Source organism: Oncorhynchus nerka, linkage group LG5 (assembly GCF_034236695.1).
Source record: "Oncorhynchus nerka isolate Pitt River linkage group LG5, Oner_Uvic_2.0, whole genome shotgun sequence".
Classification (NCBI taxonomy): Eukaryota; Metazoa; Chordata; class Actinopteri; order Salmoniformes; family Salmonidae; genus Oncorhynchus; species Oncorhynchus nerka.
This window is the reverse complement of record NC_088400.1, coordinates 17,223,223-17,240,048: the sequence shown is the minus strand read 5'-3', so window position 1 is coordinate 17,240,048 and position 16,826 is coordinate 17,223,223. Positions and strand designations below refer to the sequence as shown.

Here is a 16,826-nt window from a genome sequence, read left to right as displayed (position 1 = left end):
CATATACAACTGTGGACCTGAACTAACTTCATCTACCACTGTGGTCCTAAACTAACCCTTCATCTACTGTGGTCCGGAACTAACCCTTCATCTACCACTGTGGTCCTGAACTAACCCTTCATCTACCACCGTGGTCTCTTAAGAGACCTGAACTAACCCTTCATCTACCACTGTGGTCTGAACTAACCCTTCATCTACCACTGTGGTCCTGAACTAACCCTTCATCTACCACTGTGGTCCTGAACTAACCCTTCATCTACCACTGTGGACCTGAACTAATCCTTCATCTACCACTGTGGTCCTGAACTAACCCTTCATATACCACTGTGGACCTGAACTAACCCTTCATCTACCACTGTGGTCCTGAACTAACCCTTCATCTACCACTGTGGTCCTGAACTAACCCTTCATCTACCACTGTGGACCTGAACTAACCCTTCATCTACCACTGTGGTCCTGAACTAACCCTTCATCTACCACGTGGTCTCTTAAGAGACCTGAATAACCCTTCATCTACCACTGTGGTCCTGAACTGACCATTCATCTACCACTGTGGTCCTGAACTAACCCTTCATCTACCACTGTGGTCCTGAATTAACCCTTCATATACCACTGTGGACCTGAACTAACCCTTAATCTACCACTGTGGTCCTGAACTAACCCTTCATCTACCACTGGTGGACCTGAACTAACCCTTCATCTACCACTGTGGACCTGAACTAACCCTTCATCTACCACTGTGGTCCTGAACTAACCCTTCATCTACCACTGTGGACCTGAACTAACCCTTCATCTACCACTGTGGTCCTGAACTAACCATTCATCTACCCTGTGGTCCTGAACTCATCTACCACTGTGGTCCTGAACTAACCCTTCATCTACCACCGTGGTCTCTTAAGAGACCTGAACTAACCCTTCATCTACCACTGTGGACCTGAACTAACCCTTAATCTACCACTGTGGTCCTGAACTAACCCTTCATCTACCACTGTGGTCTCTTAAGAGACCTGAACTAACCCTTAATCTACCACTGTGGACCTGAACTAATCCTTCATCTACCACTGTGGTCCTGAACTAACCCTTCATATACAACTGTGGACCTGAACTAACCCTTCATCTACCACTGTGGTCCTAAACTAACCCTTCATCTACCGCTGTGGACCAGAACTAACCCTTCATCTACCACTGAGGTCCTGAACTAACCCTTCATCTACCCCTGTGGACCTGAACTAACTCTTCATCTACCACGGTGGTCCTGAACTAACCCTTCATCTACCACTGTGGATCTGAACTTACCCTTCATCTACCACTGTGGTCCTGAACTAACCCTTCATCTACCACTGTGGTCCTGAACTAACCCTTCATCTACCACCGTGGTCTCTTAAGAGACCTGAACTAACCCTTCATCTACCACTGTGGTCCTGAACTGACCATTCATCTACCACTGTGGTCCTGAACTAACCCTTCATCTACCACTGTGGTCCTGAATTAACCCTTCATATACCACTGTGGACCTGAACTAACCCTTAATCTACCACTGTGGTCCTGAACTAACCCTTCATCTACCACTGTGGTCTCTTAAGAGACCTGAACTAACCCTTAATCTACCACTGTGGACCTGAACTAACCCTTCATCTACCACTGTGGTCCTGAACTAACCCTTCATATACAACTGTGGACCTGAACTAACCCTTCATCTACCACTGTGGTCCTGAACTAACCCTTCATCTACCACTGTGGTCCTGAACTAACCCTTCATATACCACTGTGGACCTGAACTAACCCTTAATCTACCACTGTGGTCCTGAACTAATCCTTCATCTACCACGGTGGTCTCTTAAGAGACCTGAACTAACCTTTCATCTACCACTGTGGTCCTAAACTAACCCTTCATCTACCGCTGTGGACCGGAACTAACCCTTCATCTTCCACTGAGGTCCTGAACTAACCCTTCATCTACCCCTGTGGACCTGAACTAACCCTTCATCTACCACTGTGGTCCTGAACTAACCCTTCATCTACCACTGTGGTCCTGAACTAACCCTTCATCTACCACCGTGGTCTCTTAAGAGACCTGAACTAACCCTTCATCTACCACTGTGGTCCTGAACTAACCATTCATCTACCACTGTGGTCCTGAACTAACCCTTCATCTACCACTGTGGTCCTGAATTAACCCTTCATATACCACTGTGGACCTGAACTAACCCTTCATCTACCACTGTGGTCCTGAACTAACTTGTGGTCTCTTAAGAGACCTGAACTAACCCTTAATCTACCACTGTGGACCTGAACTAACCCTTCATCTACCACTGTGGTCCTGAACTAACCCTTCATATACAACTGTGGACCTGAACTAACCCTTCATCTACCACTGTGGTCCTGAACTAACCCTTCATCTACCACTGTGGTCCTGAACTAACCCTTCATATACCACTGTGGACCTGAACTAACCCTTAATCTACCACTGTGGTCCTGAACTAACCCTTCATCTACCACGGTGGTAAGAGACCTGAACTAACCCTTCATCTACCACTGTGGTCCTGAACTAACCCTTCATCTACCATCTACCACACCGTGGTGTGAGACCTGAACTAACAGTTCATCTACCACTGTGGTCCTTCATTAATCTACCACTGTGGTCCTGAACTAACCCTTCATCTACCATCATTACCCTTCATATACCACTGTGGACCTGAACTAACCCTTCATCTACCACTGTGGTCCTAAACTAACCCTTCATCTACCGCTGTGGACCGGAACTAACCCTTCATCTACCACCAGGTCCTGAACTAACCCTTCATCTACCCCTGTGGACCTGAACTAACCCTTCATCTACCCACTGTGGACCTGAACTAACTCTTCATCTACCACGGTGGTCCTGAACTAACCCTTCATCTACCACTGTATCCTGGATCTGAACTAACCCTTCATCTACCACTGTGGTCCTGAATTAACCCTTCATCTACCACTGTGGACCTGAACTAACCCTTCATCTACCACTGTGGTCCTGAACTAACCCTTCATCTACCACTGTGGTCTCTTAAGAGACCTGAACTAACCCTTCATCTACCACTGTGGTCCTGAACTAACCATTCATCTACCACTGTGGTCCTGAACTAACCCTTCATCTACCACCCTGAATTAACCCTTCATCTACCACTGTGGACCTGAACTAACCCTTAATCTACCACTGTGGTCCTGAACTAACCCTTCATCTACCACTGTGGTCTTAACCCTTAATCTACCACTGTGGACCTGAACTAATCCTTCATCTACCACTGTGGTCCTGAACTAACCCTTCATATACAACTGTGGACCTGAACTAACCCTTCATCTACCACTGTGGTCCTAAACTAACCCTTCATCTACCGCTGTGGACCGGAACTAACCCTTCATCTACCACTGAGGTCCTGAACTAACCCTTCATCTACCACCGTGGTCTCTTAAGAGACCTGAACTAACCCTTCATCTACCACTGTGGATCTGAACTAACCCTTCATCTACCACTGTGGTCCTGAACTAACCCTTCATCTACCACTGTGGTCCTGAACTAACCCTTCATCTACCACCGTGGTCTCTTAAGAGACCTGAACTAACCCTTCATCTACCACTGTGGTCCTGAACTAACCATTCATCTACCACTGTGGTCCTGAACTAACCCTTCATCTACCACTGTGGTCCTGAATTAACCCTTCATATACCACTGTGGACCTGAACTAACCCTTAATCTACCACTGTGGTCCTGAACTAACCCTTCATCTACCACCGTGGTCTCTTAAGAGACCTGAACTAACCCTTCATCTACCACTGTGGTCCTGAACTAACCATTCATCTACCACTGTGGTCCTGAACTAACCCTTCATCTACCACTGTGGTCCTGAATTAACCCTTCATATACCACTGTGGACCTGAACTAACCCTTCATCTACCACTGTGGTCCTGAACTAACCCTTCATCTACCACTGTGGTCTCTTAAGAGACCTGAACTAACCCTTAATCTACCACTGTGGACCTGAACTAATCCTTCATCTACCACTGTGGTCCTGAACTAACCCTTCATATACAACTGTGGACCTGAACTAACCCTTCATCTACCACTGTGGTCCTAAACTAACCCTTCATCTACCGCTGTGGACCGGAACTAACCCTTCATCTACCACTGAGGTCCTGAACTAACCCTTCATCTACCACCGTGGTCTCTTAAGAGACCTGAACTAACCCTTCATCTACCACTGTGGATCTGAACTAACCCTTCATCTACCACTGTGGTCCTGAACTAACCCTTCATCTACCACTGTGATCCTGAACTAACCCTTCATCTACCACCGTGGTCTCTTAAGAGACCTGAACTAACCCTTCATCTACCACTGTGGTCCTGAACTAACCATTCATCTACCACTGTGGTCCTGAACTAACCCTTCATCTACCACTGTGGTCCTGAATTAACCCTTCATATACCACTGTGGACCTGAACTAACCCTTAATCTACCACTGTGGTCCTGAACTAACCCTTCATCTACGACCGTGGTCTCTTAAGACACCTGAACTAACCCTTCATCTACCACTGTGGTCCTGAACTAACCATTCATCTACCACTGTGGTCCTGAACTAACCCTTCATCTACCACTGTGGTCCTGAATTAACCCTTCATATACCACTGTGGACCTGAACTAACCCTTCATCTACCACTGTGGTCCTGAACTAACCCTTCATCTACCACTGTGGTCTCTTAAGAGACCTGAACTAACCCTTAATCTACCACTGTGGACCTGAACTAACCCTTCATCTACCACTGTGGTCCTGAACTAACCCTTCATATACAACTGTGGACCTGAACTAACCCTTCATCTACCACTGTGGTCCTGAACTAACCCTTCATCTACCACTGTGGTCCTGAACTAACCCTTCATATACCACTGTGGACCTGAACTAACCCTTCATCTACCACTGTGGTCCTGAACTAATCCTTCAACCCTTCTTAAGAGACCTGAACTAACCTTTCATCTACCACTGTGGTCCTAAACTAACCCTTCATCTACCGCTGTGGACCGGAACTAACCCTTCATCTTCCACTGAGGTCCTGAACTAACCCTTCATCTACCCCTGTGGACCTGAACTAACCCTTCATCTACCCACTGTGGACCTGAACTAACTCTTCATCTACCACGGTGGTCCTGAACTAACCCTTCATCTACCACTGTGGATCTGAACTAACCCTTCATCTACCACTGTGGTCCTGAACTAACCCTTCATCTACCACTGTGGTCCTGAACTAACCCTTAATCTACCACCGTGGTCTCTTAAGAGACCTGAACTAACCCTTCATCTACCACTGTGGTCCTGAACTAACCATTCATCTACCACTGTGGTCCTGAACTAACCCTTCATCTACCACTGTGGTCCTGAATTAACCCTTCATATACCACTGTGGACCTGAACTAACCCTTCATCTACCACTGTGGTCCTGAACTAACCCTTCATCTACCACTGTGGTCTCTTAAGAGACCTGAACTAACCCTTAATCTACCACTGTGGACCTGAACTAACCCTTCATCTACCACTGTGGTCCTGAACTAACCCTTCATATACAACTGTGGACCTGAACTAACCCTTCATCTACCACTGTGGTCCTGAACTAACCCTTCATCTACCACTGTGGTCCTGAACTAACCCTTCATATACCACTGTGGACCTGAACTAACCCTTAATCTACCACTGTGGTCCTGAACTAACCCTTCATCTACCACGGTGGTCTCTTAAGAGACCTGAACTAACCCTTCATCTACCACTGTGGTCCTGAACTAACCCTTCATCTACCACTGTGGTCCTGAACTAACCCTTCATCTACCACCGTGGTCTCTTAAGAGACCTGAACTAACCCTTCATCTACCACTGTGGTCCTGTACTAACCATTAATCTACCACTGTGGTCCTGAACTAACCCTTCATCTACCACTGTGGTCCTTCATTAACCCTTCATATACCACTGTGGACCTGAACTTACCCTTCATCTACCGCTGTGGTCCTAAACTAACCCTTCATCTACCGCTGTGGACCGGAACTAACCCTTTATCTACCACTGAGGTCCTGAACTAACCCCTCATCTACCCCTGTGGACCTGAACTAACCCTTCATCTACCCACTGTGGACCTGAACTAACTCTTCATCTACCACGGTGGTCCTGAACTAACCCTTCATCTACCACTGTGGATCTGAACTAACCCTTCATCTACCACTGTGGTCCTGAATTAACCCTTCATATACCACTGTGGACCTGAACTAACCCTTCATCTACCACTGTGGTCCTGAACTAACCCTTCATCTACCACCGTGGTCTCTTAAGAGACCTGAACTAACCCTTCATCTACCACTGTGGTCCTGAACTAACCATTCATCTACCACTGTGGTCCTGAACTAACCCTTCATCTACCACTCTGGTCCTGAATTAACCCTTCATTTACCACTGTGGACCTGAACTAACCCTTAATCTACCACTGTGGTCCTGAACTAACCCTTCATCTACCACTGTGGTCTCTTAAAAGACCTGAACTAACCCTTAATCTACCACTGTGGACCTGAACTAATCCTTCATCTACCACTGTGGTCCTGAACTAACCCTTCATATACAACTGTGGACCTGAACTAACCCTTCATCTACCACTGTGGTCCTAAACTAACCCTTCATCTACCGCTGTGGACCGGAACTAACCCTTCATCTACCACTGAGGTCCTGAACTAACCCTTCATCTACCACTGTGGATCTGAACTAACCCTTCATCTACCACTGTGGTCCTGAACTAACCCTTCATCTACCACTGTGATCCTGAACTAACCCTTCATCTACCACAGTGGTCTCTTAAGAGACCTGAACTAACCCTTCATCTACCACTGTGGTCCTGAACTAACCATTCATCTACCACTGTGGTCCTGAACTAACCCTTCATCTACCACTGTGGTCCTGAATTAACCCTTCATCTACCACTGTGGACCTGAACTAACCCTTAATCTACCACTGTGGTCCTGAACTAACCCTTCATCTACCACTCTTAAGACACCTGAACTAACCCTTCATCTACCACTGTGGTCCTGAACTAACCATTCATCTACCACTGTGGTCCTGAACTAACCCTTCATCTACCACTGTGGTCCTGAATTAACCCTTCATATACCACTGTGGACCTGAACTAACCCTTAATCTACCACTGTGGTCCTGAACTAACCCTTCATCTACCACTGTGGTCTCTTAAGAGACCTGAACTAACCCTTAATCTACCACTGTGGACCTGAACTAACCCTTCATCTACCACTGTGGTCCTGAACTAACCCTTCATATACAACTGTGGACCTGAACTAACCCTTCATCTACCACTGTGGTCCTGAACTAATCCTTCATCTACCACGGTGGTCTCTTAAGAGACCTGAACTAACCTTTCATCTACCACTGTGGTCCTAAACTAACCCTTCATCTACCGCTGTGGACCGGAACTAACCCTTCATCTTCCACTGAGGTCCTGAACTAACCCTTCATCTACCCCTGTGGACCTGAACTAACCCTTCATCTACCCACTGTGGACCTGAACTAACTCTTCATCTACCACGGTGGTCCTGAACTAACCCTTCATCTACCACTGTGGATCTGAACTAACCCTTCATCTACCACTGTGGTCCTGAACTAACCCTTCATCTACCACTGTGGTCCTGAACTAACCCTTAATCTACCACCGTGGTCTCTTAAGAGACCTGAACTAACCCTTCATCTACCACTGTGGTCCTGAACTAACCATTCATCTACCACTGTGGTCCTGAACTAACCCTTCATCTACCACTGTGGTCCTGAATTAACCCTTCATATACCACTGTGGACCTGAACTAACCCTTCATCTACCACTGTGGTCCTGAACTAACCCTTCATCTACCACTGTGGTCTCTTAAGAGACCTGAACTAACCCTTAATCTACCACTGTGGACCTGAACTAACCCTTCATCTACCACTGTGGTTCATCTACCACTGTGGTCCTGAACTAACCCTTCATCTACCACTGTGGTCCTGAACTAACCCTTCATCTACCACTGTGGTCCTGATACCTGTGGACCTGAACTTCTTAATCTACCACTGTGGTCCTGAACTAACCCTTCATCTACCACGGTGGTCTTAAGAGACCTGAACTAACCCTTCATCTACCACTGTGGTCCTGAACTAACCCTTCATCTACCACTGTGGTCCTGAACTAACCCTTCATCTACCACCGTGGTCTCTTAAGAGACCTGAACTAACCCTTCATCTACCACTGTGGTCCTGTACTAACCATTAATCTACCACTGTGGTCCTGAACTAACCCTTCATCTACCACTGTGGTCCTTCATTAACCCTTCATATACCACTGTGGACCTGAACTTAACCTTCATCTACCGCTGTGGTCCTAAACTAACCCTTCATCTACCGCTGTGGACTGAACTAACCCTTTATCTACCACTGAGGTCCTGAACTAACCCCTCATCTACCCCTGTGGACCTGAACTAACCCTTCATCTACCCACTGTGGACCTGAACTAACTCTTCATCTACCACGGTGGTCCTGAACTAACCCTTCATCTACCACTGTGGATCTGAACTAACCCTTCATCTACCACTGTGGTCCTGAATTAACCCTTCATATACCACTGTGGACCTGAACTAACCCTTCATCTACCACTGTGGTCCTGAACTAACCCTTCATCTACCACCGTGGTCTCTTAAGAGACCTGAACTAACCCTTCATCTACCACTGTGGTCCTGAACTAACCATTCATCTACCACTGTGGTCCTGAACTAACCCTTCATCTACCACTCTGGTCCTGAATTAACCCTTCATTTACCACTGTGGACCTGAACTAACCCTTAATCTACCACTGTGGTCCTGAACTAACCCTTCATCTACCACTGTGGTCTCTTAAGAGACCTGAACTAACCCTTAATCTACCACTGTGGACCTGAACTAACCCTTCATCTACCACTGTGGTCCTGAACTAACCCTTCATATACAACTGTGGACCTGAACTAACCCTTCATCTACCACTGTGGTCCTAAACTAACCCTTCATCTACCGCTGTGGACCGGAACTAACCCTTCATCTACCACTGAGGTCCTGAACTAACCCTTCATCTACCACGTGGTCTCTTAAGAGACCTGAACTAACCCTTCATCTACCACTGTGGATCTGAACTAACCCTTCATCTACCACTGTGGTCCTGAACTAACCCTTCATCTACCACTGTGATCCTGAACTAACCCTTCATCTACCACCGTGGTCTCTTAAGAGACCTGAACTAACCCTTCATCTACCACTGTGGTCCTGAACTAACCATTCATCTACCACTGTGGTCCTGAACTAACCCTTCATCTACCACTGTGGTCCTGAATTAACCCTTCATATACCACTGTGGACCTGAACTAACCCTTAATCTACCACTGTGGTCCTGAACTAACCCTTCATCTACGACCGTGGTCTCTTAAGACACCTGAACTAACCCTTCATCTACCACTGTGGTCCTGAACTAACCATTCATCTACCACTGTGGTCCTGAACTAACCCTTCATCTACCACTGTGGTCCTGAATTAACCCTTCATATACCACTGTGGACCTGAACTAACCCTTAATCTACCACTGTCGTCCTGAACTAACCCTTCATCCACCACTGTGGTCTCTTAAGAGACCTGAACTAACCCTTAATCTACCACTGTGGACCTGAACTAACCCTTCATCTACCACTGTGGTCCTGAACTAACCCTTCATATACAACTGTGGACCTGAACTAACCCTTCATCTACCACTGTGGTCCTGAACTAACCCTTCATCTACCACTGTGATCCTGAACTAACCCTTCATATACCACTGTGGACCTGAACTAACCCTTCATCTACCACGGTGGTCTCTTAAGAGACCTGAACTAACCCTTCATCTACCACTGTGGTCCTGAACTAACCCTTCATCTACCACTGTGGTCCTGAACTAACCCTTCATCTACCACTGTGGTCTCTTAAGAGACCTGAACTAACCCTTAATCTACCACTGTGGACCTGAACTAACCCTTCATCTACCACTGTGGTCCTGAACTAACCCTTCATCTACCACTGTGGTCCTGAACTAACCCTTCATATACCACTGTGGACCTGAACTAACCCTTCATCTACCACTGTGGTCCTGAACTAACCCTTCATCTACCGCTGTGGACCGGAACTAACCCTTAATCTACCACTGTGGTCCTGAACTAATCCTTCATCTACCACGGTGGTCTCTTAAGAGACCTGAACTAACCCTTCATCTACCACTGTGGTCCTGGCCTAACCCTTCATCTACCACTGTGGTCCTGAACTAACCCTTCATCTACCACTGTGGACCTGAACTAACCCTTCATCTACCACTGTGGACCTGAACTAACCCTTCATCTACCCCTGTGGACCTGAACTTACCCTTCATCTACCACTGTGGACCTGAACTAACCCTTCATCTACCACTGTGGACCTGAACTAACCCTTCATCTACCCCTGTGGACCTGAACCAACCCTTCATCTACCACTGTGGACCTGAACTAACCCTTCATCTACCACTGTGGACCTGAACTAACCCTTCATCTACCACTGTGGTCCTGACTAATCCTTCATCTACCACTGTGGTCCTGAACTAACCCTTCATCTCATCTTATACTTATTTAATCTTCTTTCTGACACAAGCTAAAGTGGGCACGCACACACACACACACACACACACACACACACACACACACACACACACACACACACACACACACACACACACACACACACACACACACCGACAACTAAGGGCTTCTACACTGATAGGTAGACAGGCAGACTAAAGAGCAGGGCTAAACCCCTGCACTATAAACAATTGGCTACAGATAACATGAATCTAAACAATAAGTCCCAGGTAGGACAACGGCCAGGATAAGACAGGCTAAGCCACTGTACCCGTTCTCTTATAGATGGGAGGTTTGTGGTAGATGTTGGGTTCGCCTGAGGCTGGGGAAAGAGAGAGAAGGAGGGAGGGAGAAAGAGAGAACAAGAGAAGGAAGAAGAGTGATGTGAAACATGGAGGAGTGAGGGAGGGAGGGGTAGAATGAGGTAAAGGAAGAAGTACAAAGAGAAGCGCTGTACCGTATCATAGCTACCGTAGCTGATAACGAGAGAGTTTGAGGAAATATAAAAATCGAGGAGGAGCAGAAGTGGAGAATATGGAAGGATGAGGAGATGAAGAGAGGGCACCGCGTCCCAAATGACACCCTATTCCATATATATTGCGCCACTATAAAGAACAGGGGGCCATTTGGAACGCAGATGAAGTGTAGTCCTACCTGGCATATGGAAATGCTTGGGGGCGTGGTATGTGGTAGAAGAACTAGGCCGTCCCTCGAGCGAGCCGTAATAGGGCGAGCTCCTGCCACTCTCAGAACCTGCAGCCAGCACTAGCCAATCACAGCAAAGGAAACATGAGCATGAAGAAATCCTTTGTCCTGCCCTCCAGTCCCTCCCAACCAATCATAGCCAAAGATGATCAACAGCATCTGCCAGGCAATCACCTGAGCCAATTAGGTGCAGTATGCATTTCAACAGCATTGAGGAAAGGCATACTGCACCATATGAGCACAGGAAGCTAGAAGGAATGTTATAAGTCTCTTTCCCCTTCTGATCACTGCCGTTGACAGCACTAACTGCTGTAAGTGATACGGTGGAAGATCTATCCATTGCTTTTATGGTCAGTAGCCAGAAATGGAAGGAGATTGACAGGAAGAGGAGGAATGTATTTGCACAGCACTTTCAGAAACAGATTTATTCCAGAGTGCTGAACAGCAACCTGACGCTAGACCCTCTTGCTCTTTAATGCATTTGTAAAAAGCGCTACACAAATACGATTTAATTGATTGAACGGTTGATTGATTGGTTGATTGAGTGAGTGCATGTGTGACTCACCGGGGTGTCCATAGTGCTGCGGTGAGCAAGGCGTGATGGGAGACATGGCTTGACGGCTGAAGAAGGGAGAGTCCATGTAGCCGGGGCTGGAACACTGTCTCTGTCTCATGTCTACACTGTCATATAGCTTCTAGAGGGGGGGGGGAGTGAAAGAGAGGGAGACAGAGATAGAGTGATGGGAAAGGGAAAAGAGAGGGAGATATACAGGGAGTCTAACTATCTAACTATAAAGAACTATCCACCTATCCAAAGGCAACTGATCGCAGAAATTATTCTTCATTCTGTTGGAAACACGGTAACTAACCTGAGAACAGAGAGTCCCAGGTGACTGTAAAACAACACGGTTACTAACCTGAGAACAGAGAGTCCCAGGTGACTGTAAAACAACACGGTTACTAACCTGAGAACAGAGAGTCCCAAGTGACTGAAAAACAACAAGGTTACTAACCTGAGAACAGAGAGTCCCAAGTGACTACAAAACAACACGGTTACTAACCTGAGAACAGAGAGTCCCAGGTGACTACAAAACAACACGGTTACTAACCTGAGAACAGAGAGTCCCAGGTGACTGAAAAACAACACGGTTACTAACCTGAGAACACAGAGTCCCAAGTGACTGAAAAACAACATGGTTACTAACCTGAGAATAGAGAGTCCCAAGTGACTGAAAAACAACAAGGTTACTAACCTGAGAACAGAGAGTCCCAGGTGACTGTAAAACAACACGGTTACTAACCTGAGAACAGAGAGTCCCAGGTGACTGAAAAACAACAAGGTTACTAACCTGAGAACAGAGAGTCCCAGGTGACTGAAAAACAACAAGGTTACTAACCTGAGAACAGAGAGTCCCAAGTGACTACAAAACAACACGGTTACTAACCTGAGAACAGAGAGTCCCAGGTGACTGTAAAACAACACGGTTACTAACCTGAGAACAGAGAGTCCCAGGTGACTACAAAACAACACGGTTACTAACCTGAGAACAGAGAGTCCCAAGTGACTGAAAAACAACACGGTTACTAACCTGAGAACAGAGAGTCCCAAGTGACTGAAAAACAACAAGGTTACTAAAGTCCCAGGTGACTGTAAAACAACAACTAACCTGAGAACAGAGTCCCAGGTGACTACAAAACAACACGGTTACTAACCTGAGAACAGAGAGTCCCAGGTGACTGAAAAACAACAAGGTTACTAACCTGAGAACAGAGAGTCCCAGGTGACTGTAAAACAACACGGTTACTAACCTGAGAACAGAGAGTCCCAGGTGACTACAAAACAACACGGTTACTAACCTGAGAACAGAGAGTCCCAGGTGACTGTAAAACAACACGGTTACTAACCTGAGAACAGAGAGTCCCAAGTGACTGAAAAACAACAAGGTTACTAACCTGAGAACAGAGAGTCCCAAGTGACTACAAAACAACACGGTTACTAACCTGAGAACAGAGAGTCCCAAGTGACTACAAAACAACACGGTTACTAACCTGAGAACAGAGAGTCCCAGGTGACTACAAAACAACACGGTTACTAACCTGAGAACAGAGAGTCCCAGGTGACTACAAAACAACACGGTTACTAACCTGAGAACAGAGAGTCCCAAGTGACTGAAAAAGAAATACATGAGAAAGAAATAAGGCAGAAGTCATTGTCTGAAGCATAATGGACCATTATCTCAACCGTGGAAATGGATTCAGTTCAGTCTACATTGACATCAAGTTTAGAAATATACAGCATTTGTCAGTGAATTTAGTGAAAAAGTATAAGAAAATAACGTAGGTGTATTTCCTGATAGTTTCATAGCATGTAATACCTCTCCATAGCTGAAGGTCTCTATGTCATCTGAGGAGTATCTGGGGTAGGGCTGGGAGGATGATATGGTAGGATGATTATGTTGCTGGTAGGATGATATGGTAGGATGATTCTGTGGCTGGTAGGATGATATGGTAGGATGATTCTGTGGCTGGTAGGATGATATGGTAGGATGATTATGTTGCTGGTAGGATGATATGGTAGGATGATTCTGTAGCTGGTAGGATGATATGGTAGGATGATTATGTGGCTGGTAGGATGATATATTAGGATGATTCTGTTGCTGGTAGGATGATATGAGGTCAGGTGGCTGGACCTCATATATGGCCTTGACCTTAGGCAGTGCGGCAAAGTCCTTATAGTCTGGCATCACATTCTCCACCCTGGCCTGGGGTGGGACAGGACATGACACAGACACACACACACACACAAACACACACACACACACACACACACACACACACACACACACACACACACACACACACACACACACACACACACACACACACACACACACACACACACACACGCATGCACACACGCACACACACACACAAAGAAACAACCACACACACACAGGACATGAAAGACATTTACGCATGAAAACCCAATGACAGGGATAGCGTGCTGCAGACTGTAGAGCATGCTGACAGTACAAGCCCTACACTTACACAACACACACTGTACAGTGAACATGTGACTGACTGCTGACTATGTACTACAGGGTCTGACAACTCCCTGAGATGACCTCCAGCTCCACAAAGTAGTGAGAGAGAGAGAGTGAGAGAGAGAGAGAGAGAGAGAGAGAGAGAGAGAGAGAGAGAGAGAGAGCTTACTCTGTGTTTTGCAATCATCCATCACCCTGAGCAAAAAGGTCATGGATTACGAGGCCAGAGCTCAGAGAACAAACACTGTCTCTACGTGTGTTTATGTGCATGCAAGTGTAATCTAATATTTCCAACAGCAGTAGTGACTCTACAGGACAGTTCAGAAAAGACTAGTTGCAGTCCAAACAGAGCACACAGTCACACACACACAGGCTGTGTTCCAACATAAGAGACGGACATAACAAGAGGACCTCGGTAGCAGTGTAAGGTCAGGTGTCAGGGTTCAGGGGTGAGTGATGAGTGGAGTATGAACCGGTGTCTCCTATCTGTATTGGGCAGGGCCACAGTGACAGTCACAATTATCTCTCCTTCCTCCCAAAGTGTGCACTTGTTCACTTCCCTTCACTGATTTAACATGGTCCATTCACACCTGCACAGTTGTGAAGAGGGCATGACAGTGCCTCTTCCCCCTCAGAAGATTTGGCACGGGCCCTCAGATCCTCAAAGAGTTATACAGATGCACCATCGAGAGCATTTTGACTGGCTTTTTCACCGCTTGGTATGGTAAATGCACCGCCCTGGACCGCACGGCGCTACAGAGGGTGGTGCGGACTGCCCAGTACAGTAGCCGAGCTCCATGCCATCCAGAACCTCTATATTAAGAGGTGTCAGAGGAAGGCCCCAAAAAATTGCCAAAGACTCTATCCTGATGCCAATGTACCCTCCTTAATGTAAATATCTACCTCAATTACCTTGTTATTATCTATCCTGATGCCACTTTACCCTCCTTAATGTACATATCTACCTCAATTACCTTGTTATTATCTATCCTGATGCCTAGTCACTTTACCCTCCTTAATGTAAATATCTACCTCAATTACCTTGTTATTATCTATCCTGATGCCTAGTCACTTTACCCTCCTTAATGTAAATATCTACCTCAATTACCTTGTTATTATCTATCCTGATGCCTAGTCACTTTACCCTCCTTAATGTAAATATCTACCTCAATTACCTTGTTATTATCTATCCTGATGCCTAGTCACTTTACCCTCCTTAATGTAAATATCTACCTCAATTACCTTGTTATTATCTATCCTGATGCCTAGTCACTTTACCCTCCTTAATGTAAATATCTACCTCAATTACCTTGTTATTATCTATCCTGATGCCTAGTCACTTTACCCTCCTTAATGTACATATCTACCTCAATTACCTTGTTATTATCTATCCTGATGCCACTTTACCCTCCTTAATGTAAATATCTACCTCAATTACCTTGTTATTATCTATCCTGATGCCTAGTCACTTTACCCTCCTTAATGTAAATATCTACCTCAATTACCTTGTTATTATCTATCCTGATGCCACTTTACCCTCCTTAATCTAAATATCTACCTAAATTACCTTGTTATTATCTATCCTGATGCCTAGTCACTTAATGTAAATTTACCCAATTCCTTTAATGTCACTTTACATATCTACCTCAATTACCTTGTTATTATCTATCCTGATGACTAGTCACTTTACCCTCCTTAATGTAAATATCTACCTCAATTACCTTGTTATTATCTATCCTGATGCCTAGTCAGTTTACCCTCCTTAATGTACATATCTACCTCAATTACCTTGTTATTATCTATCCTGATGCCACTTTACCCTCCTTAATGTAAATATCTACCTCAATTACCTTGTTATTATCTATCCTGATGCCTAGTCACTTTACCCTCCTTAATGTAAATATCTACCTCAATTACCTTGTTATTATCTATCCTGATGACACTTTACCCTCCTTAATGTAAATATGTACCTCAATTACCTTGCTATGATCTATCCTGATGTCACTTTACCCTCCTTAATGTACATATCTACCTCAATTACCTTGTTATTATCTATCCGGATGCCTAGTCACTTTACCCTCCTCAATGTAAATATCTACCTAAAGTTACCTTGTTATTATCTATCCTGATGCCTAGTCACTTTACCTCCTTAATGTAAATATCTACCTCAATTACCTTGTTATTATCTATCCTGATGCCACTTTACCCTCCTTAATGTAAATATCTACCTCAATTACCTTGTTATTATCTATCCTGATGCCACTTTACCCTCCTTAATGTAAATATCTACCTCAATTACCTTGTTATTGTCTATCCTGATGCCACTTTACCCTCCTTAATGTACATATGTACCCCAATTACCTTGTTATTATCTATC

At 45.5% G+C, this 16,826-nt stretch overlaps 1 protein-coding gene across 1 annotated transcript in view; it reads right to left on the bottom strand.

Annotated features, from left to right (window-relative positions):
* The window catches only part of LOC115124943 (actin-binding LIM protein 3-like), a 133,662-nt gene that overhangs the window by 40,775 nt on the left and 76,061 nt on the right, over positions 1 to 16,826 (bottom strand). The window contains exons 10-13 of the mRNA XM_065018170.1: positions 13,781 to 14,167; positions 12,371 to 12,394; positions 11,971 to 12,100; positions 11,355 to 11,465 (exon numbers count right to left, since the gene is read on the bottom strand). Of these exons, the coding sequence (XP_064874242.1) occupies positions 11,355 to 11,465; positions 11,971 to 12,100; positions 12,371 to 12,394; positions 13,781 to 14,167 (652 nt within the window). The remainder of the gene's footprint in view (positions 1 to 11,354; positions 11,466 to 11,970; positions 12,101 to 12,370; positions 12,395 to 13,780; positions 14,168 to 16,826) is intronic.